Source organism: Chelmon rostratus, chromosome 16, assembly GCF_017976325.1.
Source record: "Chelmon rostratus isolate fCheRos1 chromosome 16, fCheRos1.pri, whole genome shotgun sequence".
Taxonomy (NCBI): domain Eukaryota; kingdom Metazoa; phylum Chordata; class Actinopteri; order Chaetodontiformes; family Chaetodontidae; genus Chelmon; species Chelmon rostratus.
The window spans coordinates 4,537,718-4,563,922 of NC_055673.1; the positions used below are offsets into that span (position 1 = coordinate 4,537,718).

Here is a 26,205-nt window from a genome sequence, read left to right on the forward strand (position 1 = left end):
CAGAGTTGCATCCTCTCTTTTTTCAACTTTCATTCCATTTTTCAACTTTCATTCCATTTTTCAAAATTCCCCAATGAAAAACACTGATGCTTTAATTCACTGATCACTTGCAATTCATGGCAATATTTCAGAGATATATGCAAATATTCAAAAGGCTGTTTTCTATGCAAGCTTCACAATGGAACTGGAGACATATTCTGATGTAGATCTGATTGATCCAACTCTTGACTATGAGGGAATTAAGTAGCTAAAATTGTGATTTCCCACTCATTTTGTATGGGGTTCACAAAAAGTATGTCTGCAGTGGGAAATGTTTGTGTGTCTTTTGATGAGCTACAATGGATGTGTAATCACTTTTTTCCACACTGGGGTATCTGTATGTTTGAAATCAAAGTAATAAAGGTGAAAATTAAGGAGTGTGCCTCATTGTATTTATTGCATTTGCTGTGTATTTAAAGAACTTCTATTATCAAAGGAATTTATCAGAAAATTAACTTAACATTTATAACTAGAAATATAAGAAAGTGATGTGCAACGCTCACTCTCCAGATCTGGAAATATGGCGGCACTTTAGTTTCACAACCAAGCACTTCTTAACAAACTCAAAAATTCTTACAAAAGTCACATTAAGGAACAGGAAAAAAAAAAAAGATATCCTGAAAAACAGACCGGTTCCTGATGACTAATAAACCACATGCTGCTATCTGATCTCCTATGGCGCTAAGAGAGTGAACCAGAAGACAGACAAGCTGGCTATGATAGTTGATAATAGCCATTTGAAGGCAGATTACTAATGGGGTACGAGCATATGATTCATAGACCAGACAGTGAGGCTCTTGTCACTGGGGACAGGTTAGGCGCTGTGACACAGACACAACACACTGCTGTATAATGGGGTACAGAAAAATACGCGTGTGCACATGTACACTCACAGCAGGAGTGGATTAAATCAAAGTGGGCGAGCTAATATCTCTCACACACACGCTGTACACAGACACACAACACAGGTTAGTGAGGAGAGTTAAGTGGGTTCATGCGTGGGTGCACAGAGCACACAGACAAAGAACACAGGAATAGCAACCATGCCCACTGCATGTGTATGTGTGGTGCAGATGTCCCTGCTGACTCATAGCTTGTTCGTTCACTGTTCAGCTTTCACAGATTCTGCCTTTTTCTCCCCCTCAACACCACTGACATCTCTTTCTTTCTTTCTTTTCTCTTTCATTCTGTCCCTCCCTTGCTCAGCCTCTCCTAAGACACACTGTCTCCTAGCAACAAAAGCTTTTAGCTCTAAAAATAAATGGAAGAGTCACGACAGACGACAAAATATGATTCAATTACAGAAACTTGCCAAAAGAGTTCAGAGTTTGGGCACAGATCCAGAGCTACAATGTGAGGGTGTGATCTGTCTCGGGCTGGCTGACCAGCAGAGACCTCTCGCTACAGCGTCAGATTTGCTGTCACGCAGTATTTACAACGGAAAGGACATGTTGCCCTGTCTTGTAAGCACAGGAGGAGCAGGTTTTCACCACCACCCGAATCAATTTGAGGCTAAAATCTCACTCACATTTGTGGTCTTTCTTTTGAAATTATTCAGAGGCAGCACACATTGATAGCAAGAGAGACAGACACAGAAAATCAGACAGCACAGCTGATGGTGTGGCGGTCTGACAGATGCACAGCTGATGGTCCAATTGGAGGTGCATCTGTTACAGCTGGTGGTTAATGTAATGTGAGTAAAAACAGGGATTAACAGATACAAGAAGGCTGAGACCAAAAGCAAGAGAGAGTGGGAGTGGGACAAGGACAGCAAAAGAGCAGTAAGACTGAACAAACTTTGTTGCTGCATACTATCATAACTTTAAGAAACCTACAATATTTGGCAATCACAGGCCTTAGGCAAAGAGGAAGGGAAACCAGTCTAGCTAAGTCTAAATTTTATATATATGTTTACACTGCAAGCAATTCACTACCTATGGATAATTTTTTTTGCACAAACTGAGACACGAGTCATCCTCTTTCCGTTTCAGGTAGAAGCCATCCTGTAAGAAAGACAAGCCCTTTTTTACATGAAATCTGTAAATCTTACGGGTATCTGTAGCTACTTGCTTCTATGCATTAATAGGGGTGTAATAGTACATGTATTCTTGTGCATGTCCTCCTCAATTTTGGATGCCCTGTGACCCCAAGATAGAAAGAGAGAGCGCACAACTACATCACCCCTGCAGCTTGTTTAAGTGCAGTGAGTCAGGTCAAGGGTGAGCCAAAAGCAGCCTCCAGTGTGGTTACACTGTTCAAAACTTGACACAGACAACACTTGCTGCAGTATTTGCATTGCAAAATGCAAAGCTGGACAGAGCAACACGTCTAACCTGAAGAATCAACTGATGAAATATAAAATATAACTTAAAGCTGAAGAGTGTATCATGTTTGGTAACCCCAGCCCCCCACAGAAGCTGAAGCTACTGTTAGCACACCTGCAGCAAGTGCTGAAACTAGTTTGGCTTTGTATCTCATACTAGGTTTGCATATTTAAAAAAAAATAGTATTTAATGTGCTTTTACTGGCAATGTAACATGTTTTTACGCGTACTTATTTGCATAAGAGTTACTGGTTTGTAAACTGGCAATTGTCCAGAGCACCTTTTTAAGAAAAAATGATTGGTCATGTCAATTTAAACATGATGCCAGCATGTATAACTGGCAGAGCTTTTACGGACTACAGCTACTTCAAATCTGTCTACAACCCTGGTCAAGAGCACAAGAGGTCTGGATGCACAGCTACTTGTCAAGGAAAACTGACAAAAAAAAGTAGACAAATGAACCCAAAGCCCTTTGTGCTATCTGGCAAGCTCTACTCCAGACAGGAAGAATTTTTGATTGTCAGGCAGAGGTGAAACACACCATTTCAGGCCTCATTGGATTCTATATATAGCAAAGTACAGGGTAGAAAAACTAATTTACTATTAGCCTGCAGTCCCAAGCCACCTGTGTTGTCCTTTCCAAGAGAAACATAGGATTTGGGCAGCCACAGCCGGTGGGTGAGGGGGTTTAACACGCAGGTCTGCTTTTCTTAGGGACTCTGACGTCACCACAGTTGGAATAGTGCTCGTAATAACCGATAGACATCATTGGGGTATTGTCCAAAACGCCTGCAGCCGCTGAGACTAAACACAAGCGGCCTCCTTTTCTACGGCTCTTTCTCTCCCCTCAACAAGTTTCTTTAACATGCTGTTCCATCTATCCATCTATCCCCCCATTTATTTTTCCCTCCCTTCCTCCCATTCTTTGGTGGCTCTATATTTAGCCATTGGAAAGGTCGGTCTGTGTCTGTCTGCAGGGTAATGATTCAGGGGCATGGAGAGCAACGCATAGAGGTAACAGGCCAGGCTAAAGGGCCGGGGGCTGGCTGACTACTGAAATCAGGATGGGGTTTATCATGGATGGGATCAGGACAACACATAAAGGCAGGAAATAAATTTGTACAGAGCAGGAAAAGGGGAATCTCTGTTGGGCGTAAATGGCACTAGCATGTGGAAATGACAAATTCTGGAGGGAAATACACAAATAAAAAACAAATGGAAAAATATCTGAAAAGGCTCCAAGTTCACTTGAACATTTTAATGTAAAACTTGTTTAAGAACTCAAAACTAAAATCTTAACTCTTGAGTTTGCCATGAAGGTCATTTTAAATCAACTAAGTTTAAGATGTTGAACTGGATCGTGTAGACTTGGTTGTCTAGGTTTCCATGTTTGTCTCGCTGCGTAAACTACCCGTCTACAACAGTGGGATCACAACAGACAATCTTACACTGCTTTATTGAGGAGTCCTGAGCCTCAAACTACTGTTTAAAAACCTTCTGCTCCTCATTGAGCTGATCTCATAATTACCCTTAAAGGATGGAGTTTAGATTCCAGGAGCCAGTGGCTTAAAGCCAGGGAGGAGTCAGAGAAACAGACGGGACGAGGAGGAAATCAGGTGGAAAGGTACAGAAAGGGAGGAGGAAGAAAAGTGGAAGAGAGGTGCAGAAGGAGAAAAAGAAACACAATCCTGCAGAGATCAAAGGGAAAGTAGGATGGCCAGCCACAGGTGCATGATGTGAACCCTCACCTTGGTTCTCACATGATCCCTCCATTACATAAGGCTTACAGACAGACGGATGATCAGACTGACTGGGAGAGGAAGGAGGGGAGTCAGGGTGAGTGTTAGGGAGGGCAGTTAAAGACAGAAATACAGACAGAAATAAGTGTCTGCTAAAAAAAATTCTTAGGCTAGAGATAAGAGACGTAGGCTGAAACTTGTGCTGCATGCTCGTTTCCCAAACAAGGAATAAAGACACTGACCAAGTACTATGAGCCCAGAGGAAAAGAGGAAGCTTCACAGAAAGAGAGAATAACAGAAAAATAAGCGAAACAAGAAGAATGTGAATGAGTGTTTTCGATGGAGGATCATTTTAACAGTGGGCCTAAGATTTACTCTATGGGAGTCTAGTCAAGTGTGTTAAGCTTTCATGGCTGAAGTCTCCAGATATCTACAGTGGTCAAGTGATGAGATGAACTCTTTATGGTCTGAGCTGCCAGGAGACGGTTTGTTTTTAAGGACTTAAATTTGTGCAGATGATAATGAGTGACGCTATGTTTGTGGGCAGACTGAAGCTTTAAGTGGCCATCAATGAAGTCACACTTAAATCAGCCCACTGGTTCTCCTGGGGATGATGTGGTTTTTTTTTCCGACTCAAAAATCTATCTTCCAAATAGCTTGTGATGTGAATGACGCTTCCTGTAGAATGTGGGCAATCCAAGCTAAACAAAGCATTTGTGATGAGTCGTTTTAGAGCACAAAGAACTGCACTGCTGTGTAACCAAGTCTGCAGAGAATTATTAAGACACAGTAGAAAGTAGGGAGTTTTGACCGTTTGCCACAGCAGTAAGCCTCGGATTGTAAAGTGAAGCCTTTAAGTGTATAAAACATCTCTGCTACAACTGAGACAGCTAAGTCACTCTAATCTGTGACACAGCGGCCGCCCGAAACCCGCCAGACAGAAACCTGTCACGTCCTGGAGGACTCCGCAGCACCTAGGAGGCAGCCAAGGCTGTGATTCAGCCCACCCTGGCTGTGTGTGTGTGTGTGCGCGGTCAAGACACACTTTTTATGCTCCAACATGAGGGGAAGCTCCTGTTGCATTCAGCAGGGCGCTCATGGTTACATAGCTGAATCAAGGATGTCAAAATAACATCACCACGGTCACTTGCCCATATCATCTAACGCGTGTACCTTTTCGATAAAAGGGTAGACAAAAAGGCAGATTAAAAGCAATTTTCACAGGAAAGAATTATCACGAAACAAAATCAACAATCACATCAGCAATGATCTCCAAGCTCGAACTTCTCCTAATGTGCAGAACCACGGAGGAAGAACACATACAGGCATGTACACATACTCTCAAACTCGTCTGAGCGTGCTTTCCTTCCAGAATATGACAACCCTATAAAACATTCAGCTGTAATGAGCTCCTGGCTACCTGACTGCCTCGCTACAGATTTCATGCTTGCTTCCTATTGTCAGGGCAGAATTTGTTTAGAAGGAACTGTGTGTGACTGTGTGCATAAACGTGTCCGTGAGTGTGTGACTGACAGCGAGTGAGATAGAATAAGAGACCAACAGAAATAAAGCCTGGAGAGAGTGACATTTGACTGTATTGTCTCTATGCAGAGGTGCACTGATGCAAGTGCACACACAAACACACACAGACACACACACCTAATTTGTACATTTTTATGACACACTGTCTCCAGGAAATAAGACAGGCTGACACCATGTGTAGTCAACCAATGTTAAGCCCAACAAAACAGCCAGCTCCACGGTCAGGCAGCTGCTATGTTGATTAATAACGTCATCATAGCGTCATCAAGCAAGATATTGAAGCCCTTGTTTCAGGAATAACGGAAAAACAATAAATCTGGGGAAGAGGAAACATAACCATGAACCAAAGTGCACTTGCATCAATGTAATGAGAAAAAAAACTGTCTGACAGACATGCCCTGAATACAGCAATCCATAGACAAACTTCACTGTTACTAGACTGTTATCCTGACCATCAGTGAAGAATAAGCCATACATACACAACTTATAAGTGAAGTTGTCAGACGCTGATAGAGGCCACTACAGAACAGAGTGATTTACGGAGTGGTGGTGTAGTAGAGGGGATCTCAGAGGAGGAGGGAGAGAAGATAAATATCTGGGTTTAAATCTGGCTTCTGTGTTGTGGTTTGGTCACCAGACTACTTTCATTTTCCTCCAACACACACAGAAACGCATGCACGTACGCACGCACGCACAAACACACACACAGAGTTCGGTGACTTCAGATGTTGGATTGAACCAAGTGAACACCAGTGTGCATGCGTACGTGCACACAACCACATACATACACACATACACGTGTCACCGCAGCCCAGAATAGGCCCGTAGCTCCACATCCAGGGAGCTGGATGAGTGACTCATTCTCGTACTCCATGCCAATCAAATTTCATCTCCTCCTCTCGCCTCCCCCTCCTTCTTTCCCATAATGCTGCTTTCATTTCAGCATCTTTCCACACAGACAAAGAGGCTCCACTGTTGATGAATTAGTAGGACAACCAGCGTGACAATGCTAGAGGTTCAGTTCAGGGGTGTGACCGTGATGTGAGCAAACAAGGAGGGATGAATTAAGTAATGTAATGAATTAACAACTGAACTGAAGTCATAAAAGTCATAAAACTTCTTACACAGTGAGCAGCGTATTATTATTGGAGTTTGTCAAGAGCAAATATTAGACAGGAATGTGCATATATATGTACTGATTAACACTCTTGGCTGTGAGAAGTCATATCAATTTTATTTATACTTTATGGTCCAAATTCACAAATTTGCCTGATAGGCTTTACAATCTGTACAACATATGACACCCTCAATCGTTAACCTTAAGTGTAGATAAGCAAAAAGGAAAAATTTCAAGAGCAACTGAGGACAACAACCTTCCTCGGGGCTGGCAGACATACACTAGATGTTGTGTACAGAATCGCAATACAGAGACTCAGAATGCACCAATGCAACTTTCAACTTATACCGATTTAAAATCTATATCTCTTGGAATACATAGGAATAGCTAAAATCGAAGGTAACATGAGGCCAAAAACACTGAATTTTATAAAGATATTGATGAAGAAACTGTATTTAATATAGATCAGTAACGTCATGGCCAATACCCAATTTCATTAACTGCTCAGTTCACTGGTGACTTATGTGCACAATCGTAAAGATTGTTGATTATGTCTGATATTTTAAAATATCCTCCTTTTCACTTACTCTCTGTGGAACGTGTTGGAGACTCAAACTGGATGAAACCCATTCAATTTACCTCAGGCTGTTTTTAAACATCAAACATCAATTACACCTATTCCAATTCCAAACGCATCTCTTAGCTCTGAAGTGTTGAAGGTTGTCACTGAATACAAACAAACTATATACATTTTCTTTCCTCAACTCGACCATGAATATTTGTCATTACTGGCCGAACGCTGTGGTTCTGAGCTGCCACTCTTCATTATTGGCTCATGGTGTTGTTAGTTTACCACTTGTAGCTTATAGCACAATAACAGTGACAGTAATTCGCTCTGGATGAGTGTGTCCGTGAAATTATTAAAATGTAAAACAGCCAGCAAGGGACTTTTCTACATGTGTGATGTCTGGGTGCGTTAGTCAGCCTTTCCTCATTGGCAGAGCCACCGCAGTCTTAATTCCTCAGTCTATTGCATTAAAGCTGGATCTTCCAGTCTCTAGACTGAGTGGCTCGCTCCCTGTGTAAAAACATTAAAGACAGAGGCACGACGGCGTCACCGCAGGGAGATGGCAGCCCAAATGAGCAAAGCCACTCTCGCTAGCTGTAGTGAGAAAATTAAAAGAGTGTGTCCCTCTGTGTGTGTGTGTGGTAATGGGAGACAGACATCACCCATTTTCATAGCATGTGGGGGGTCCAGGGCCCCTAATAAAGTGTGCATGTTGAGAGTGGGTGAGATGAGTGAGTGAGTGTCAGTGAGTGGGACTACACTGACTTTCACGTTTCAATAAAAACAGAGCCCCGACTCATTCGTCACTGCCACTGACTCAAACAACCAACAGCGACGGCAAATGGGTCGCAAATCTACGTCTCATGGGTTAACAAATGAACGGGGGCAGCGCTTTCAACTTAATAAATCCAGCATGTTAAGAAAAACTCTTATTCAATGTTAACGATTCAGCATTCTTTCTCATTCAGATCATCTGTTTTAATTGGCTCGTTCATCTTATCATTCAAGCAAATATCTATAAGAATGATTCCTTTATTAATCCCCCTTGGGGGAATTTCATCTTTAGGCTCCAATTACTACTTCATCACACACACACACACACACACACACACACACACACACACACACACACACACACACACACACACACACACACACACACACACACACACACACACACACACACACACACACACACACACACACACACACACACACACACACACACACACACACACACCATGTAACTGATGTGTAGAGATGTCAGAGTGATGGGCTGCCATAGCTCAGTGGCCTGAACAGCAGTGCCCTGGAGGTGAACTCCCACCTCTCCAGGTACCAGTCCACCTTCACATCAACCACTCCATGCTGGACCCACTCAAGCCAACATTTTAAACGTGAAGATTTTTAGTTGGGGTCACATTGAAGAACATTAGGTGAGTTAGTCTGCTGTGGCTGATAAAGAAAGGACAGACAAGGAAGCTTATCTTCATGGCTGACTGATGGCGCTGACCTGATCAAATGGTGCCATTCTTATCACTAATGTAATTTATGGCCTACCTTTGAAGAAGCTAACTAGACAAGCCCAAACCCTACATTCCCGTAGCCATTTTGGCAGCTGCTATAAGTTATTCTTTACTGTAGAAGTGCATATAATTGATGTGGAATGATTTTATTAGAGGCCAACTTTGGTTCTCTATCTCATGACAATTTACCTCAATCTTATAAACCCATTAATTCAATGTAAATCATTAGAACTCCATTTTGCTTTGATGACTGTCTGCATGTGTGGCTACTCGTGGAGGGAGATACAGTTGGTAATAAATGAAATCAGAATCTTTGGTTGGCAAATTGATAAAGAGCCATGTTTGGCTTTGATCGCTGCTGTTGTTCCACCAATCACACATTCACCCACAACTGGTCAACAATGTTATGTACTGGCTGGTTGAAACAGACTATGCCATCACACTGCAACCTGCAAACTCCCCAGCGGCTCCAGGTCCTTGCATCTTCTCATCGACCTGTCTCTTCTTTGATCTGCCTGGAGGTGAGGTATGTGCTGCAGCCTGTCAGCTGCGCTCTGTGTGAGCTCAATGTGAAGAAAATGTTCAAGTGTGTATATATCTGCTATGGGGAGGGGTAACCAAACGTTTGTGCTTGTCTGAATGTGGGTGTGTGAGAAGGTGAAGAGAACGAGAGAGGGTGTCAGTGTGTAGCCAGCCTGCATGCAACTGTGTGGTTTGCAGTGTGAATTGTTTTCTTAGGGAAGTTCGCCTTTAGCGAACACAAGCTTCATATATTTTAGGTATAAAATACACACAATAACATTAGACATAAACACACCACACACACAGCCACAGACGTACCAGGACAAGTTCTGACAGCCATAAAAGAGAGAGAGAGGAAAAACCAGGGTTCCCAACAGACCGATGACTAGAGCAAACACCACAGACAAGAAAGACCGTGCTCTGCTGAATCTATCTCCTGTGAACGCCTGCCGTTTTCCCTAACAAACCCCAGCAGGTTTTCTTAAATCTGAAGGTCCAAACCAAGACACCAACTTCCAGTGAAGTCAGCAAAACCTTCCCCAGCTTACTCTGACTTCATTTACTCAAAAAACTCAAATTACATCCTTCATCTTGCAAGAAATCTGTAGACGAGCAGACAGCATCTTCTAGTGACACAGATCTGATTAGAGGTTTATTACACACCTGCTAGAGGTCGGAGGAGGAAAAGGCTAATAGCCAATTAATCTGCCGATGCTGTCAGAGTTCAGTTGTCCCACTGTTTGTAAAATGTCCAATCGGTGCTGAATAATCTTCAACCTCCAATACCTGCTATGCCAACTTGCAGGGAAGAAATAGGTGCCTCTTTTGGTAATATGACATGAGTGTTGAAGTGAACTCCTGGCTTGGTAAAAATGTATCCATGTCGTCCGTTTGCGCATCAAAATCACTGAAAATCAGCAGGAGGAAACAGTCCCCTTCATAATATAAGACATATTCCTTTCAGACCCCATTCAGAGCCAGCTAAAATGTGTGTTGGCTTTGGATTTAATTACTTTGGATACAAGGACGCTTTTACAAGTAATGATCTTTCCTTTCAACCGTTGGTCTGCAGCCACTTTGATACTTGAGTCTTTTTGCCATGCACACGTGTTCTTGTAAAGATTCCTTTGGAGACACCTTTTATGCATGTCAAAGAAATCAGGTGTCTTTAGCAGGAAGCTAGCTGTATTTACTATTCTTCTTCAATAATTTAGCCTAATTACAGAGCCAGTGAACCAAAGGTACATTCAGGGGGCCAAGAGAGCATATGTACCACATATGCAGTATGAATCGGTGTTGGCCCCATTAAACAAAATTAGATTTTACTGTCCTGGGGTGCATGGGGAGTCCTTACTTTTGAGCCCAGCAAAGCACCACACAAAACTGTGAGACACTGACAAACTTGTTCAGAATTTCTCTGGAGGTTTAAAAGCTGTATATTCCAACAGTTTGGTTTCAATTACACCCTTAGCTTGAATTTCTCCTGCCTTTTCATGGAGGTTTAGGTGGCAACATGTCCAACAGAGCAGGGTTTGAAGAAATGAGTATTTAGATGAGTACCAATATTCCTATTTGTGAGAATGTGAGTCAAAATCTGCTTGGCATTTTTTAAAGCTAGACATTTCAAATTTTCAATCAAGCACTGTGGGATAAAAATGCAGGTGCAAAGCCAACAAGTGTATAGGCAGGAAAAGTCTGGGCTGGATCAACCCAGTCCAAACAACCACAAAACCCAAACTGTGCTCTGTTTCTCCCTGCAACCTGTTGGCATGGTTTTCCAGTCAGTGGCTCTTATAGTGGCCCCCTTTAAAAAAAAAACGAATCCAACTTATTTTGCACCATTTTACTGGTTTCTAAATCAAATGACATTCCACGATTATAGCAACACATTGCCAATGAATGCTACAGTTGCATTTTAGTGTGGCAGTGCTCCGATTTCATTGTAAAAACATTATAACCTAGATGTTGCCACCTCATGTAGGTCTCTCTAATTGCCAGAACCTGGCAGGCTACCACGAGGCACTCTTTGCTAAAGCAGACTCCATGAAAACATATGGAATTTGGTGGATATTTTTGCTCTGACAGCGACTTGGTTGTAACTTCTTTGGAGTATTATACAGAACCACACAGGACCACACCTAGTCTGTCCCCTTATCCTTCCTCCAGTGAGTAGACGGCAGACTCACATGAATGTTGGTGGAGGCCGACCTCAGTCCTTTTGGCCATAAACGACGCCCAGATCTACCGGGGCATCCTACGCCCAGTTCTCCACGAACCACAGATGATAGCCATAACACACAACACAACTCTCCACACCTTTGTCAGTTAGGATGACTCCAGCCAAAACAGCCACAGACAAAACACAAATCTACCTCTACACTTTTTCTCTCTCGCTCAGCCTTGGTTTGATTCAAAAACCTCCAAAAAGCTCCAAGGACAAATAGTGTAAAAAAAAAATCTGCCTGTCTGCATTTTTGGCTGAACAAAGACTTCACAAGATTCACTTAGAAGGCCAACTCGATTAATCTATTAGTCTGATGGGCAGATGGTTCAGGGCAGAGCTTTATTCGACATTTTATCACTAAAAATATTCAAGAACAACACTGAAGCCGGAAACCCAGCATCCTGTCAGGTGTTTCAGAGATATCTGCCCTGCTGCAGAACCTTCCTTATCTGTTCGGTGAAGCGAGCCGCTGGTTCCACTCGATCTGCTCTGTCGTTTCATCTGCCCTGCTGGGGGTCGACGGTCACAGAGCCAACACAGACTCACTCAATCACAAATACCTTCAGATAGCATGCAAGCAGAGGGTTTACAAAGACGTGTAAGATGATGAGGATATTCTTTGGACTAAAACGTGGTGCTGTCAGTCAAGTACAAATGACTGCATAGATAAAGAAGTAACCAACACTTTGTCTCAGCCAGGCCTGTATTTCTGCTTTTTGACAGGTCCAAAACTGAAATCCTTGTGAAATTACACACAAAGACACTGCTGAGGAACACCTAGGCTTCACATCCCTCCTTTTCACATGATAAATGGAGCTTCAAATACTCAAAAATAGTCATAAAACAGCTATTAGTGGTGTGCCTTACTTTTGCATAAATGTAGACAATGTGGACCAATAAAATAAGATTCCTCTATCTAAAATATCAACAAAGCTGTCAGGCTTTGGTGTCAGCCTCTCTATCAAAGAGCAAGGGCTTCTCTCTAAACTCAACACTTTATACAGATGTTCAACAACCACATAGAGAGAAATTCATCATAGAAGAGCCAGAGAGAGCAATTTTTCCTCCAACAGCAGTCTCAATAGACCATAATACAGTACAGCCCCAAGATGTATTCCAATTAGAGTAAGGGGTGTAACGCCCATTTATTCTCCGCCAGAAAAAGGTTTCTCGATTGTTATTGCTTTTCCACCTGCATGTACAGCCCACAGCTGTCTTTGGGTATTGTTAAAAGTCATCCTGGGAAATGTAGGAGATGACTAATTGTGGTATGAGTCAGGTAGATGTACAGTGTGTATAAAAAAGAAAATTACCACACTATCAAAAATAACTACTGTATTGCAACATTACAAATTAATGATTCCTTATGGTCTATATCCGAGCAGCTGCACAACAATAACAAAACTTATTGTGAACAGGTTCTTCTAAATTTTATCTCTGATATACAACAACATTGGATTATTATGAACTTCCTGATACTTCTGTGCACCACATATCACCTAGGTTGAGAGAGGAAAATCCAAAATCCTACGTAAAAAAAACAACCAACAGTCTAAATATGGAGCTGGTGGAGGTATGCTGCTCTAAATAAAACACGTCACCTGGCACTTGCCTTAACTTGTGTGTGAAGGTTTAATTCCAAAATACAACATCCATAATTCAACATCAGTGAGACCCAAAAACACAAATTCATAAATACTACCAAACTGAAACCTTATGAAGGACAGCTAGCAACTCTGGTGTAATTACACCAATTTACAAAAGGGATCTTGAGCATCTTAAAAACTTAATAAATCTGCAAGCGTTGGTGTCAATCAACACTCAATTCCCAGGCTGACTGTCAGGCTTTCCTGTGCGTGAGGCCCCAGTGTTTGTTTGGCCCACATGTCCCAGCTTGTGCAACCTGTTGTCTATTCTCTTACCTTTGTGTGGGTCACTAAAGCCACTGTACATACACACTTCCAGGAAAAGAGGGCTGCCGTAACATCGAGAGATGATCATAGCAACACTGACCTGGGTCGCCACTTGACAACACACCAGAGAAATGCTGACGTCATGCGCCAGTACTTTTTCCAGGGTCTGCTTGCCCAGGCTTGGCTCAGTAGTAATCAGGAATGTGATCGGGTCAACCTTTGCATTGACTGATCACTCACAGTAACCACATAATGGGAGGAAAACCAGGGAAAGGGTATATCCTGTGTGCAACATTGGCATTCAGGGTTTTTTTGGTTGTGGTATTTTGCTCCTAAATGGATTCTGTCATGATGCATTACTTACTGAAGAGACATGAACCTGGCCTGGACTCTCATGTTTATGGCCTCACTGGTATGGTCAAAGATTATATACACTTGCTTTTCCACAAATAAAAAATATTTGACTTACACAGTGTAAGGGACATCAGTACAAAAGACAAGTAACTTAAATTAACCAATGGTCCATTCTTCATTAATGTCAAGTGACGTAAACATTACACAAATTGCAGCAGACCAGCAGCACATGACGTTGCAGCATCTCCACTAAAACACAGAGACTGCACAATCACATCACTGTACACTTAAATCGCCAACACCTATTCTCAAACTTTCCCTAAGACAAACAACTTGGCCTCAACTTGTAGGGTAATTGTGCTGTCTCTGCTGTTGGTGCCAACAGCATAATTCAGTACAATGGTGAGACAGTAACATTACAGAGTCCTTCCCAAAGGAAACTAACAGCGTCTTCTTATTTAACAAAATGAGCCCTTGGTTCATTACCTTTGGTCTAACCAGTGTTATTAGAGCTATTTGAATCTGTATAAAGACGTCTAGTTGTTCTTCCTGTAATTACAACAGGCTGAGTCAACTGCCCACAACCAAATGGTCTTCCTCAAGGGCAATTTGGTCTCGCTAATAAAAGTCAAACACTCACTTTGTTGTGACCACATCAATGTCAGGTAGAGCCACACAGTGACAGACATATGGGCGCACACGTGCAGGCATGTGTGCGCAGTGCACACACATTTACACCCACAAATACACTCAAAGTCATAAACAGCAGCCCAGCCCTAACCAGACTTAACACCAGCTAATTGCTCATGTATGGCTCCTTTCACTCCACACAGATGCTCACACACAGTGTTCCACAGTCACATACAGAGTGCAACAAAGCGTGCCGGCTCGCTGGTCTGGGCCGTCTACAGCTGTGACGTCTCACATGTGGCCCCGTGTTGATATAAGGAGTAACACAAGTGGAAAATTGGAGCTGGTGGGGCCAGACTGCTGACTTCCTGATAGGAAGAGAGCGGAGGGTGACCCATATATACATAAAGTGGTCAACATGCTCCAACACCAAGGGAACTACAAAAGGGACAGACAAAGGGTCTATGTAGCTCCATGCAAGTAATGTGGATACAGATCAGTGTTACTCAATGGGCTCCTTTGATATTAGCATTGGTTTACAATACATATAAAAAAAACATTCTTGTCAAAGTAAATGACCTACATCACACTGATGTCACTGCAAACACTACACAACTTCATTTAGAGTTGTGACCATTGCAAAAAAACTAACAAGGAAAGTTGGTAAGAATCATACAATAAAGGCAGAAAAATGGGAACTACTAAAAAACTTACAAACCAAGCTGACTTTCATTTACAAGCAGAGCAGACACACAAACAACAGTTTGAACTCCTTTAAGCTGTTTGTAAGACTGAAGGCATAACAAAACCAGAAAGTAAATTATAAGTAGACAAAAGGAGCTGTCTTGCTGCATGGCACGCAGCTAAAACAAGGTTGTCTACTTTTAAAACTAAAAGGAAGTGCACCATAACCTTGCTAACCTGATTCTCTGGATAATGAAAGCCATGAGAAAACACTGTTCAGGTGTCTGAAATAGGCCACAATGACAAGTTAGTCCGAGCGGTGCTCTAAAATTAAATGATCACTTCTGCACATTGAGAATATCCTAAACTTTTATTTGCAAAGGCAATGGTCTGACCGCTATGCAAACTATAAGAAACAAAACAAAAAGTAAAAAATGCATCAGCAAAAGATCTGACAGCCAACTTTGATTGCGAGCATTTCAGCGCTGGATTTCACACCAGATTAAGATATTTACACACCTTTATGGCTACAGAACACATGACCAAAGGCCACACTCTGAAAAAAGCAGTTTCTCATAATTGTTTTGAGATATAAAAAGTTATCTGGGGCAGTGCAGAGCTCTAGAAGACATACAGTATCTCTAATTACGATGCTGTGTTGTGGTGTGGCATTCCCCACTTAAACATCCATTATGGGCACTGGATCTCAGTCTGCCCAGGATTACCGTACAGGACTAAAGTGAGCTGAAGAGCACCGAAATGCATAATGGAGGAGAAATCATGAGTTGTGGATGGAAAATCATAATCATTTCAATTACAACAAAAATGGCTCAAAAATGAGCGGAATTTGAAATGGTGGCGCCAACGAATTCTGAGTTGAAACCTATTTAAATTCCTGAAGCAGTCCAGTAAAGCTGTTAACTACCCCAATAAAACAATTCACTTGAATACAATTCTCGTGCGTGTCAAAGGTCAAACAGATTTACTCACAAAGAGTATCTCCCCCTGAAGCAAAGAACACAGAACTTTGTAAGTGAACGGACAAACTGTGTTTCCTGATTTCGTTTCAGAATATCACGCAGCACACTATCGGGGAGAGTTTAACTGTGTCTGCGACAAACAAAATGCAACAGCAGTTAATTGAGTTCACAATCCAATCACCTGGATTCACAATTCACTTTCTAGGCTGTGATGTAGTGTGATGGATGGAAAAGTAGTATTGGACTAATGAAATGAACACAGGACCAACATGAATAAATACTGTGAAGTCATCTGCTTACAATAAATATATGTGAGGTGAGCTTTAGATTTAACTGGACTTAAAAAACTTCATTATGAGTAGATCATTAAGAATCTTCTCAAAGTAGATGTTTTTCTAGCTCTATTCTTTTGGTTATACAGACTTTCCTTCAATATGAATAAAAAACTTTCCCTTTCCTTTGTTCTTTAGACTTCAGAAGGCTCTGAAAGCTGCAGCCACTCATTAGTTGTTACATGTGGTGTTGATTAAAGGCAAAATTAAACTTAAGCTTTTGTTCCACTAAATTTAGTCCGTCTTGAACGGAGGCATCAACTAGCTCTCAAATACAAAGCTATCGCAGTCAGGGTCAGCGCACTTTAGCCCTGACCCTGACTCTTTGCCACTGACCCGGTAAATTAAGCTAACTAAGTTACTGCCCGCACTGTAAATCGCTCTGCATAGCAGTTAGCTTCACACGTTTGTGTTAAGTTAAATGTTGTGGAATTACGTTAAAATCGCCCTTTTTCGTTCCGTTGATCCAGTGTAGGTGAAGAACAACGTGGTCGTGAGTGGGACTCACTTTGTACGTGTGCTGAAACAATAACAAGAGACTCGGATGGATCCACCCTAGCGCCATAATTTTGTCACACTTTCCCTGGAGCGGAGAGTTTGTTAGCGTGCTAGCCAGTTAGCCACTGACGCTAGTCGCTGTTGTTTTCATTTGGAGAACAACAGCAGCGTCTGAAAAGTTAAAATAATGAGTGTGGCCGTCAACTTACCCGACTCTCCCGGGGTTTTCATATTTGTTGTCGTCTTCGGCGTACTGCTTCAGTCACTTTCCCCGTCGACTGGCAACTTTGCACTATGGTTAGCTAGCCTTTAGCCAAGTTAGCTAGCGAAGTTAGCAGTGACACCCCACTCCTTCCTCCGGTGTTGTTCTCACAAGTGGCTCGTTAGAAAGAACCTGCCCCGACTGTGAGCTCGACTTTTAAGTTAAAACAAACTCCGTTAACTTCACATATGCCTCTGTGATGTATCTCGACAAATCGGCGTTTGCTGAAAAACTTTTGTGCCGGAATAGTTGTTTTTAACTGCGGGGCTTCTGATGCGAAAAGTTGCCCCGAGCCTCCGGGGGGAAATCCAGTCGCCCGGGTCTGAATGGCGCAGGTCGAAGTTTGAAGGAGTCGTGCTGCCGTTGGTCGGTACTGGAGCAACGGAATGCGACGAGCCTAAATTTTCTTCCCGTTTGTTGCAACCATGTCGCATGGTCGAGTCCTCCTCCACATCATCATGCTCGCCGACAGTCAAAACAGCGGCGCTTCTGAAAGGAACAAAAAACCCGGAGCCAACTCTGTTCTTTCTCTGCCTCTCTCTTTCTCCGGCACGGACTTTTTCTTTTTCCACTCACTCACTTCGTGTTCTCTCAACCCCCCCTTTCTCTGTCGGGGTGTCGTGTTTCGCTCTCCTCCTGCCACACGGGGCCGCCCACGCTGACCCACGGAGGGAGGGAGGGGGAGAGGAACTGAACGCCCACTTGTTGCCAAAGATCGTCTATGTGTTTGAAAGATTGCTTTTCAGTGCAGCGGTGAGCTGGGACAGCATGTGAGCAGCTGTGGGCGCTAATAACAAAATCAGACTGTACAAAGAGTATTATTATTACTATTTGATTTGTAAAATCATAAACCTATAGTAGTCTACGTATAATTAATCATGCACATTTACGGAACTACAGTTCCTGGCCGCCATTGAAATATCCCAGGTTTATTTGGACTGATTGAAACAAAACTTACTTTTATCAATATAGCAATATTAGTTATCAGTCATACATCTTCCATGTGTGATTTTTTCAAAATAATGTAGAGGTTTTGACAACCTGGGGGCAATTTTGCATCCTGCCATTAAAAACAAACACATGATGCGTATTTTATATGCTGATTCCAGTACTTTTAGACTAAAACTATTCAAATATGACTACTTCCAGCCATCAAAAATGAAGTGAAGCCAGACTTTTATTCCTGGCAGGGTGGAGAGGGCATTGCAACAGCTTTTAGACATTCATGCTGGGAAATAGATAACAAAACAAAATGTATTTATTTATTCGCATATTTTCAAATAATATTTCCAAAGCATTTATCATTTTCTTCTTCTGATTATTTTTTCTATTAATCTGTGTATCATTTAGGACAACAATGCCCTCCCCAATATCCAAAACGTCTTTTTTAACGTCTTTTGTTCAACCAAATGTCTCGTTTTGTTTAATCAATAAAATATCACAGATGGTTAAGCAAACCAGCGAATATTCACATCTACTTGAACCAGTTTTTGCTTTAAAAATTACCACTAATTGACTAAATTTTAATAAACCACCATCGTTTCAGATATTTTGGTGTTTGTGAACAAGTTGCAAACACTGATGCTGACAGTAGAGAGCGAGTCAGTTCAGTCAATAATAATGAAGCAATGAAAAGGGAGAAATATATGCACTAAGTAGACCAGTTGGATTATTTGATCTTCTGTTTTGAGTGGCTCATCATCTCAATAGACGATCTTCGAAGAGGACCGGTCGCTCGCTGCTGGCCGCCGCAGCCTCCGCTGCCTCCGGTTTGTCGCCCCGCTCGCTCCCGGTTAGCGCGTCACGGCGTTGCTGTGGAGACCCGTCGCCGCCGCGGGTGATGAGAGGCACCGTGTTTACCTGCGAACTGCGACAGCGAGGCAGCCTGGGAGCCGCCGTCCGTCATTCACACACGGGGACGAGAGGACAGGCCAGTCAACAGGTGTTTTGTCCCACAGGAATGGATGGCGGCCGGGTGAGACACTGAAATTTACATAGACTATAATTGTAAGAAGACATCGCCTGTAGCCTATTAGGCGCTTATTAGCATTATGGGCTCACCGCGCACACACACACACACACACACACTCACACTTCTTTTCTCCCACACTCCTTTCTTCCTTTCTAATGAAGGGCCCTTCAGCCCTTACATCAGCCCTGAGGAGGCTGCAGAGGGAGAGGGAGTTGAAAGAAAGCAGCAGTAATTACTCAAGAGCCTGAACTGGAGAGCAGGGAGCGGGCTGAGCTGAAGAGTGCATGGAAGGAAATGAAGTGGAGAGAACTGAGAAGTGTGTGGACTGAAGGTAGCCCTTTTCTTCCTCCTGTCTCTCCACCCAATCAGTCATCCCTCCGTTTTCTCCCTCCATCCATCCCTCCTCTGCTCTGCTCGTTTACGTGGAGTGGCAGTGTGTGGGAAGTGAAGGCCAGCAGGTGGGTGAAGTATTGCATGTGATTGTCACACTGTCTCACACACACACACACACACACACACACACAAAGAGAGGCACAAAAACGTCAACAATACAACAGAAAATGTCTCATCGCCGAAAAACTGCTTTCTGCTGATCCGCCAGCCTCCTCCTCCTCCTCCTCCTCCTTACATTACCCCATACGTTACACTCCTACTCCTCTGCTCTGCTAGGGCCCTTTCTGCCTCACTGTTGTACCTTCATCACCTACCTTCTCTCCTACACCTCTTTCCTCTCCTCCAAGTGCTCTCTACCTCCTCAACTTCTTCTTACTCCTCGCCTACCTAACTTCCTCCTCTCTGTAGCGGAGCTCACCTCCTCCTCCTGCTCGCCTCCGAATGATGCTTCATTACATCCTCACCATAAAACTGTCACTCTCTTCCTATAAGGAAGTCCACAGGTGTCTGTGTGTGTGTGTGTGTGTGTGCATGTGTGCATACAGGGCTGCAACTAACACTTATGTTCATGATTTATTAATTTGTCCATTATTTTCTAGATTAAAGGAATAGTTTGACATTTTTGCTTGTCTTTCTCATGTATGTCTGTTTAATCCAAGGCTACAGCCAGCAGCTGGTTATCTTAGCTTAGCTTAAAGACTGGAAGCAGGTGGAAACAGCTAGCCTGGCTCTGTTCAGAGGTAATAAAATCCGCCTATTCATCTAGCATTTTGGAGGAAAGTGAATAAGTGTATTTCCTGAAATGTCAAACTGCTCCATTCATCATTTTATCATGTGGTCGACAGAAGGTCTGAAAATCATCAAAGGTCCAAGGCGGCGTCTTAAAAATGTTTTTTTTGTGTGTGACCAAGAGTCCAAAACCCCCAAAATATTCTGTTTACTATCACAGCAGAAGAATAACAGAAGCAAATATCCACATGAGACGCTGTATTCTTGTTCAGATTCATCGTAGAGGACGTTCTGACACACCAGATGTCATGTAAATAATAAACTGAATGATGGCTGAGTTCCATTCAGCTTTACAGTTTTATTGTGCGTGCTGGCTCACTGGACTCATCGTTAATGTTCTTAGTAACCCTTTTCCTACTATGACAAGAGGCCTGCAGGCTGTCTGTTTCAGCTCACTTTTCCACCCTCTCTGCTCTGCTGCTGACCTTTGATTCCACCTGAGGACATGTCAAGGCGAACACCTGGAGGAAATGAAGCGTGAACGGTCGTGCCGGGCCTGATCTGCTCAGCATGACGACCTCAGAGACTACAATATTTACAGTTTGGGCCGGGATTCTCTCCTCCAAACATGCTCATGTCTGATGCACCCACACTCTGCTCTGCATCTGCAAAACTAAAGGCAAGACACCAGACAGTTTACGGGAAAGACAATTAGGGAATAATAATATAATGCAAATTAACGGTTGCTCCTTTTGTTAGAAATGTTGGTTTCCAGCAACTGCAGATACATCTACCTGTGAAGGTGGGGAGATGTCACCGTACAAGGCTAGAGATGGGAATTAAAACACACCTCCTCACCAAACCTGATTTAAAAAATGCTTGTTTTTAACCATGTTAGTTCTTGAATGTGCCGTTGAGCACACGCTCATCATAAAAACCTGAATGTTCACCACATATGAACGATATGGGATCAAGTGACCAATGATCGGTTACACAAACAGTCGATTAGGCCTGATGTCAATGCTGGATGTTTGTGTGATGAAGGATCAAAACTCCATGTTGGAATGTGTTACTGTTCAAAAGGTTTGGCTTGAAATACTCTGGAGAATTAGTGTTGTGACACAAATCTGGATTAAACCTGATTCTGTACTTTATATAACAGGAGGTGTAATCCATAATACACTAAGTGGCTTCTGTTGTTGCCAAAAAGTTGATTTTCTGCCTTAGTGCATTAAATCCAAGTTCAGACTGAAAATAATTTGTGTTTTTTTGATTTGGCTTCTGTGTTAGCTGTGGGTCACTGTTCTCTCTGCTCCACAAGGTTTCTGTTTGCACAACGAGATAATTCCAAAACAAGAAAACACAGTTTTAGGGAAGATGTCACCCGAAACAGAAAGCCTTGTGTTTGATTGTGATGATGGCACTGTGCTGGGCAGCCAGCGGAAACAGAAGTTTGCTGGTGGCAGAGCGAGTGTCTGCGGCGACGACGGGCCGGGTGGGGGGATGCAGAAGCCGGCCGCATGTGAAAGCAACGGCAACAAAAGCTCAGCGGGAGATCTGACGGCTGCATACGTGTGAATTGGTGGTGTGATTGGGACTAATTGATCACCAGAGTCACCATCGGTTCATTACTGAGGTGTTAATGACGCTAATCAGTAAACAGGAGCAATCAATCACCAGTGATTGGCAAATGATGAAGAAATATAAGGTTTGAAGGATTAATGGATGAGGGTATTTCATCACATCTGATCAGGGGGAATGTGGTGATAATGTTGTTGCACACTGTGGGTCACGCACTGACACAATACAGGGCTAAATTTGCCAAAAATCAACAGGTGGTTTTGATGCAGGTTTTGTGTCACTTTGCATCTCAAGTTTTACCGTAACGCTGTCAAAAAATGTGTTGGTTGTGTGTACGTGTGAATACTGGAGTTACAATCAGTAACAAATAGTGACATATTTGCTATTAAAGAGCTAGAGTAGATTATAGGATTTCAGAACCAGACCGTATGTTAGTTAAACAACCCAACAGTAGCATAAAAATAACTTTAACTGTAAGTGGTTTTCTTCTCATGGATACTGAGTAAAACCTGTTATTGTCTTGGTGCTATATTGACCCGAATTTGGTTTAATTTGGCCCAATGTGCAGATAAAAAACACTGATTTGTACCTTTATAGTGGGAATAAAGCATGAAATTCAAACTGACTTTAAAATGCATGCTTTACAACGTGAAGTTACGGCATTTCTTGGGTTTTGCCCCATTAGCAAAGCCCCAGCTGAAGCTACGTCTTTGTTCCGAGGTGTTTTCTATCCAAGGAAATGTGGCGTGTTTTTAAATTGGAAAGCAGGCCCGAGGGGGCAAATGGTGACCGAGCCACACCCAGAGTGAGCGGCACTCACTCAAAACTGTAATGGGAGAGGCCTTTTCACACCAGCTCCATCTCTATGCATAAGAAAACACACTCTCTCACACACACACACTCACAGCAGTCAAGTCAAATTGAGGCGGCTGGTGTGTGTTTGTGACAGCAGAAAATGTTCGAGTGGCCGGAGGGGAAAGTTTTCTCCTGAGTCTCTGCTCGCGTTTTGTGCTGAAGACGGAGTGATGAAGACATTTTCCATGTTGTGTTCCTTTGCTCTGCACCATGACCGTATGTTTGTGGAATAAGGAGGCCCTTGTCTGTGTTTCTGTCTGTCCGTCTGTGTGTCTGCCCTCTGGCTGGTCAGATGATGCCGGTCTGTCTCTCTCCGTGGAGGTCTGTCTCTCTGCTGCTCTTGTCTTTCAAGTCAAGGTCTTGGATGTGGAGATCAGATAGGAAAGAAAGTTGAAAACGGAGGGAAGAGACACACGTGGAGAGGTTTTAAATAAAGGAAAAGGGATAAAAAAAATTAGAGGTCAGGAGAGGAGAGCTGAGGAGAAACTATCAGGGATAAGTGGAGGGGGAGGGGGAGAGAGGGAGAGAAAGAAAGAAAGAAAGAGTGAGGCAGGGGGAAAGAGAGGGAGTGAAAGGGCCCTTTGTGATCAAAAGGCTTGTTTATTTTCTTGGCGCTTGAACTCCTCAGGAGCCACATTGGGCCTGTCTGCACCGTCTAGCTCGCGGCCTCATCGCCTCCCCGACATCCCGGCAACTGGCTCTGAATCACGAAGAGGAGCCGGGCCACGTCGGAACCAAAACAAGCAGCTGAAACATGGAACGTGTCGCTGAAACAGCTCGAGCAAACTCGAGTAATGTCAGAGGAGAAAATCCAAATCCAACCCAAATCCCAGCTGAGTTAAAACCAGAGCTTTTATTTGACTTTTTCCTCATCAAACTCCACTGGTGGAAAAGATGACTCAAGTATTTTTTAAAGTACTTGTACTTAACTTGAGTATTTTATGCCAGTTTATACTCCACTGCATTTCAGAGGGATATAATGTGGCATCAGTTTTAATCCATTTATCTGACATCTGTAGTTGCTTGTCAATTTACTGAAAACTTTATAGAAAACATATGATGGGCTTATAAAATTATATAGCTAAATATATCTTATTATAGATAAATATATAAATACACAATGGTATATAAAGTAGCTCAAAACAGCTCCACGAGCTACAACATTCAAATCCTACATGAATGCATCAATAATTACTAATTATCACATATATATAAATTGTATATAACTAATTAATACTAATAATGTACTTTTTTTGCAGGACTTTTATCAAGTACTTCACACTGTTGTATTTAACATTTACATTCACAACTCACTGTTGCTCTTTATTGTTTATTTTATATTTATCCTAATTTATTGTTCAGTCTTTTGTTTGTTTTTTGCCTTTGTCCTTTTTTTTCTATGCAAGTACACTGATTGAGTGCAATGTTTAAACCAGAGTCAGATTCCTTGTATGTGCACATATTTGACCAATAAAGCCGATTCTGATTCTACTGTTATTTAACTGATGGGTCTGAAGGGTCTTCCCAAACATCTCAACTTGTAGCAGAACTCAAAAATGGGACATAAATACATGTTAATCACACTTAATGAAACACTTTAAGTCAGGATGTGAACAAAAAGAATTATTTCCTGTATCCAACAAAGGTTTTTTTTCCCCGTGGCCTCGCTGAGCTACCTGCCCTTTTCTGTGTTTCAGCTTGAAAAACTTGTGAACACACAAAAGGCAAAAAGGAGGCACTTAAATGAGGTAAAACAGAGATGGTGCACGCAGACGAAATGTTCTCTAACTAAACACATCTGATCTGCGCCGCATTTAACGCTAAGTTTCCCTTTTTTTGTAGCTTTATGGTTTGAAAAATGATCCACCTGCACTCTGTCCAGCGGCGTCGTATCGTGTTGTGTGTTCTGTGTTATGCTGTTCCAGGATGTCGGTGCATGTTAAAAAATAATCATTTTTTGGTTCTTTTAAAGCTTTTTTCTTGGGACTTGTCCAGTTTGCTGATGAAGACTGTGAGATGCAGCTGAAAGCTCCAGAAAAGGCTCGTAAGTTGACCCTTACTTACAATAATTTTGTCAAACCACAACTTCATTTTTTATTATGGTTGCACAACTCCAATCAAATGATCTTTTGCACAAATATTATTTTTTTAGCCATTTTTTCTCAAATTCATGCCGGCATTTTTGGTATTTTTAGGAGTAAAGGAGTCACCTCTGCAATCTGAAATAAAGTCTCCCCCAAAAAACAGTTTTATAATAGTTTATATGTTTCTAATAGGACTCTCTAAGTTAGACTAATACTACTTTCTCTACTTTCTGTATGACTGAGTCTGAAAACTCTTACATTACACTTCATTTTAATGCACTACATGATGTAACTGTAAACCTCACTACGCTACATTGGGGGGTTTTGCATCCAGCAGACAGAGTCGTAGAGTGTGCAGCCAGTCACACTCGGACACAAACACTCTCTGTTCCCTTCTCCCCCCTCTGCCTCCCCCTCTCCTCTCTCTCTCTGTGTTTTCTGCCTGTCTCTCGCTCCCGCTCTCCTCCAGCTGGTATTCACACATGTGTAATGGGATTAACACGCTCCTGCGCCAAGGAGGAGAGAGAGACGACGAAAATGGAGGAAAGAGAGGAGGATGAGGCCATGGAAGAAATGGGGGAGGAGGAGGAGGAGGAGGAGGAGGGAGAGAAGCGAGAAAGACAGAGGGGGCTAAAGAGGGGAAGGTTGAGGGGGAGGAGAGAGCAGGGTTCCTGAAAAGGAAAACAAATGTATAGAGGAAAGAAAGAGGGGTGGCAGAGCTCTTTCCATTAGCTTGTTATTAGGCTACAGGAGGTCACAGGGGACATTTCAGGCTCATTTGAATTTCGGGGAGGACGGCCCCCTCGAAGCTCTATCTGCATACAGTCAGACTAACACGTACGTGAATAATGAACAATCAACGAGCATCTCATGTGATAAGACGATCAATCATCCCGAGTTGATCAGCTGTAGCGGTTTGTTCAAGTCACTAGCGAACGAGCGGAAGACGAATCAGCAAAGCAACACTTGAGAATGCAAAGGGAAGATTTGTAAGGTGAGAACATGCAGGTACAGGCTGTTACAGATGTTTTAGGCTCATTAAAGGTGTCTCTGAGCAACAGAGCTGATATTGATCACTGACTTAATAGTGCTGTCACCTTTTGCAAGGCTTAAAGGAGCAGTTCAAATCACCTTCGTATTGATCTCATGCTGATTTTCCATATTTTCAGACATCAAAATTCATGCCACCACCCCAATACAGCGCAGATTAATCGTTTATTATAGCTAACACAGCCAATCACTGGCATCGACTTATATATCTGATCACAGAGAGCAGGAGGGGACAGAACGGCGGTTTGACCATCTGTCTCACTCCTCAGCAGATGTTAGCCATGATGC

General features: G+C 42.6%; 1 protein-coding gene across 1 annotated transcript in view; it reads right to left on the minus strand.

The window, feature by feature from the left end:
- The window catches only part of erf (Ets2 repressor factor), a 36,516-nt gene extending 18,683 nt beyond the window's left edge, over positions 1–17,833 (minus strand). Inside the window, exon 1 of the mRNA XM_041955868.1 lies at positions 17,201–17,833. Coding sequence (XP_041811802.1) covers positions 17,201–17,222 — 22 coding nt within the window. The 5' untranslated portion in view covers positions 17,223–17,833. The remainder of the gene's footprint in view (positions 1–17,200) is intronic.
- Between the last annotated feature and the right edge of the window lie 8,372 nt (positions 17,834–26,205).